Source organism: Coccinella septempunctata, chromosome 2, assembly GCF_907165205.1.
Source record: "Coccinella septempunctata chromosome 2, icCocSept1.1, whole genome shotgun sequence".
Lineage (NCBI taxonomy): Eukaryota > Metazoa > Arthropoda > Insecta > Coleoptera > Coccinellidae > Coccinella > Coccinella septempunctata.
Window position 1 is genome coordinate 9,780,406 of NC_058190.1, and position 1,630 is coordinate 9,782,035.

The 1,630-nt window shown below is 38.7% G+C and overlaps 1 protein-coding gene across 1 annotated transcript; it reads left to right on the forward strand.

Annotated features, from left to right (window-relative positions):
- The first annotated feature begins 583 nt into the window (after positions 1-583).
- On the forward strand, positions 584-1,630 carry LOC123306940. Its single transcript, XM_044889143.1, has one exon. It carries the CDS (start codon positions 584-586, stop codon positions 1,628-1,630), a length of 1,047 nt encoding a protein of 348 aa, XP_044745078.1.

Consider the following 1,630-nt stretch of genomic DNA (forward strand, 5'->3'; position numbering starts at 1 on the left):
TCTCTGGAGGAACACTCCTGGACTTACTAAGTCAAAGAAATTCATGATTATTTCACCTGCCTACACTAGAAAGCTGCTGGTGCTGTCACAAGCCAAGCTTCAGGTGACGGTGGGACTGCTGACAGGGCAATGTCGGTACAAATATCATTTGTACCATATGGGAATGTCAGCAGATGATATTTATAGGCTCTGTGGATCAGAAGCAGAAACAGCTGAACACGGGGTATGCAAGTGTCTAGAGCTGGCTGGCCTAAGAACCTTATGAGAAAACCGGTCCTGGATACTCATGGGGTAACAGCCAAGGCTCCTAAGGATGTTGTCGGTTTCATCAACACCATTGACGACCTCCTTGGGTTCCTACGAATTAGTACGGTAGAGAACAAAAGATCTACATGGTCGCAGTTCCCGAAAGGCTAACCGAGCCACAACAACCCTGATTCAAATAATAATAATAAATACTGTCCTTTTTTATTTTTGATTATTTGTGACTGTAGCTTTTCAGAAAATTGGGCATGTGTGGTTTAGTATATAAAAGTAACGATTTGAATAAATTTAGGAACTTGTGCAAGAGGACTCCACTGCAATGACAGCAGAAAGTGCTGATGAACCGGAAGAAATGCCCAAGTTGAAGGAATCATTTGTACAAACAGATATGGATTGTGCCAAACTCAGCCTGTTGGTTACAGATTTGGAAATAACCAAAAAAGAAAATAAACTTTTGAAAATGAAAATTATATCTTTTGAATCCTTGAGGAATAATGATGAGAAATGTAGGTTCTATACAGGTCTCACTTCCTTCAAGGTTTTAAATGTAATTATTAAATGGATGAGACCCTTTTTATTACCCCAAGGTAAATTCAAATTGAACACAGAAAACCAAATTGTTTTGACGCTGGTGAAACTTAGGCTGGACTTGAAATTCCAGCAGCTTGGCTTTGCTTTTGGAGTACATCCATCGACTGTATCAAGTTGTTTCAAGAAAGTCGTCAGCATCATGAGCAGAAAACTGAAATCATTAATTGTTTGGCCTGACAGATCTAGCTTGATAAAAACAATGCCTGGTTGTTTCCAAAAATCCTTTGGAGACAGAATAAGTATTATCATTGATTGTTTCGAAAGTCACTGCCAAAGACCATCAGATCCCATGTCAGCTGCGATTACATGGTCATATTATAAAAATTCACAAACTGTGAAGTATTTAATAGGAATAACACCCCAAGGCTCAGTATCTTTTATAAGTGAAGGCTGGGGAGGAAGAGCTTCAGATAAGTTTATCACACAGCATTCGGAATTTTTGACTCATCTACACTGTGGAGACGTGCTTGCAGATAGAGGTTTCCTCATTAAAGAATTCGTTGAACTTTTCAATGCATCTGTAATCATACCAGCATTCACCAAAGGACTCAACCAAATACATCCTTCAGATTTGGAAAATACAAGAGCCATTGCAAATGTAAGGATACATGTGGAAAAAATTATTTCTTTATTGAAGCAGAAATTTACAATACTGGCAGGAAAAGTACCCATCAAACTTCTGGCAACTCGTGCAGATGTAGCTCTTCTTGATGATATTGTCAATGTATGTTGTGGCCTCATATTTATATGTCCACCTGTTATACCCCTAGATTAG

Excerpts from the sequence above, each read along its gene's own strand:
- LOC123306940 (XM_044889143.1), top strand. The coding sequence starts at position 584 with ATGACAGCAGAAAGTGCTGATGAACCGGAAGAAATGCCCAAGTTGAAG.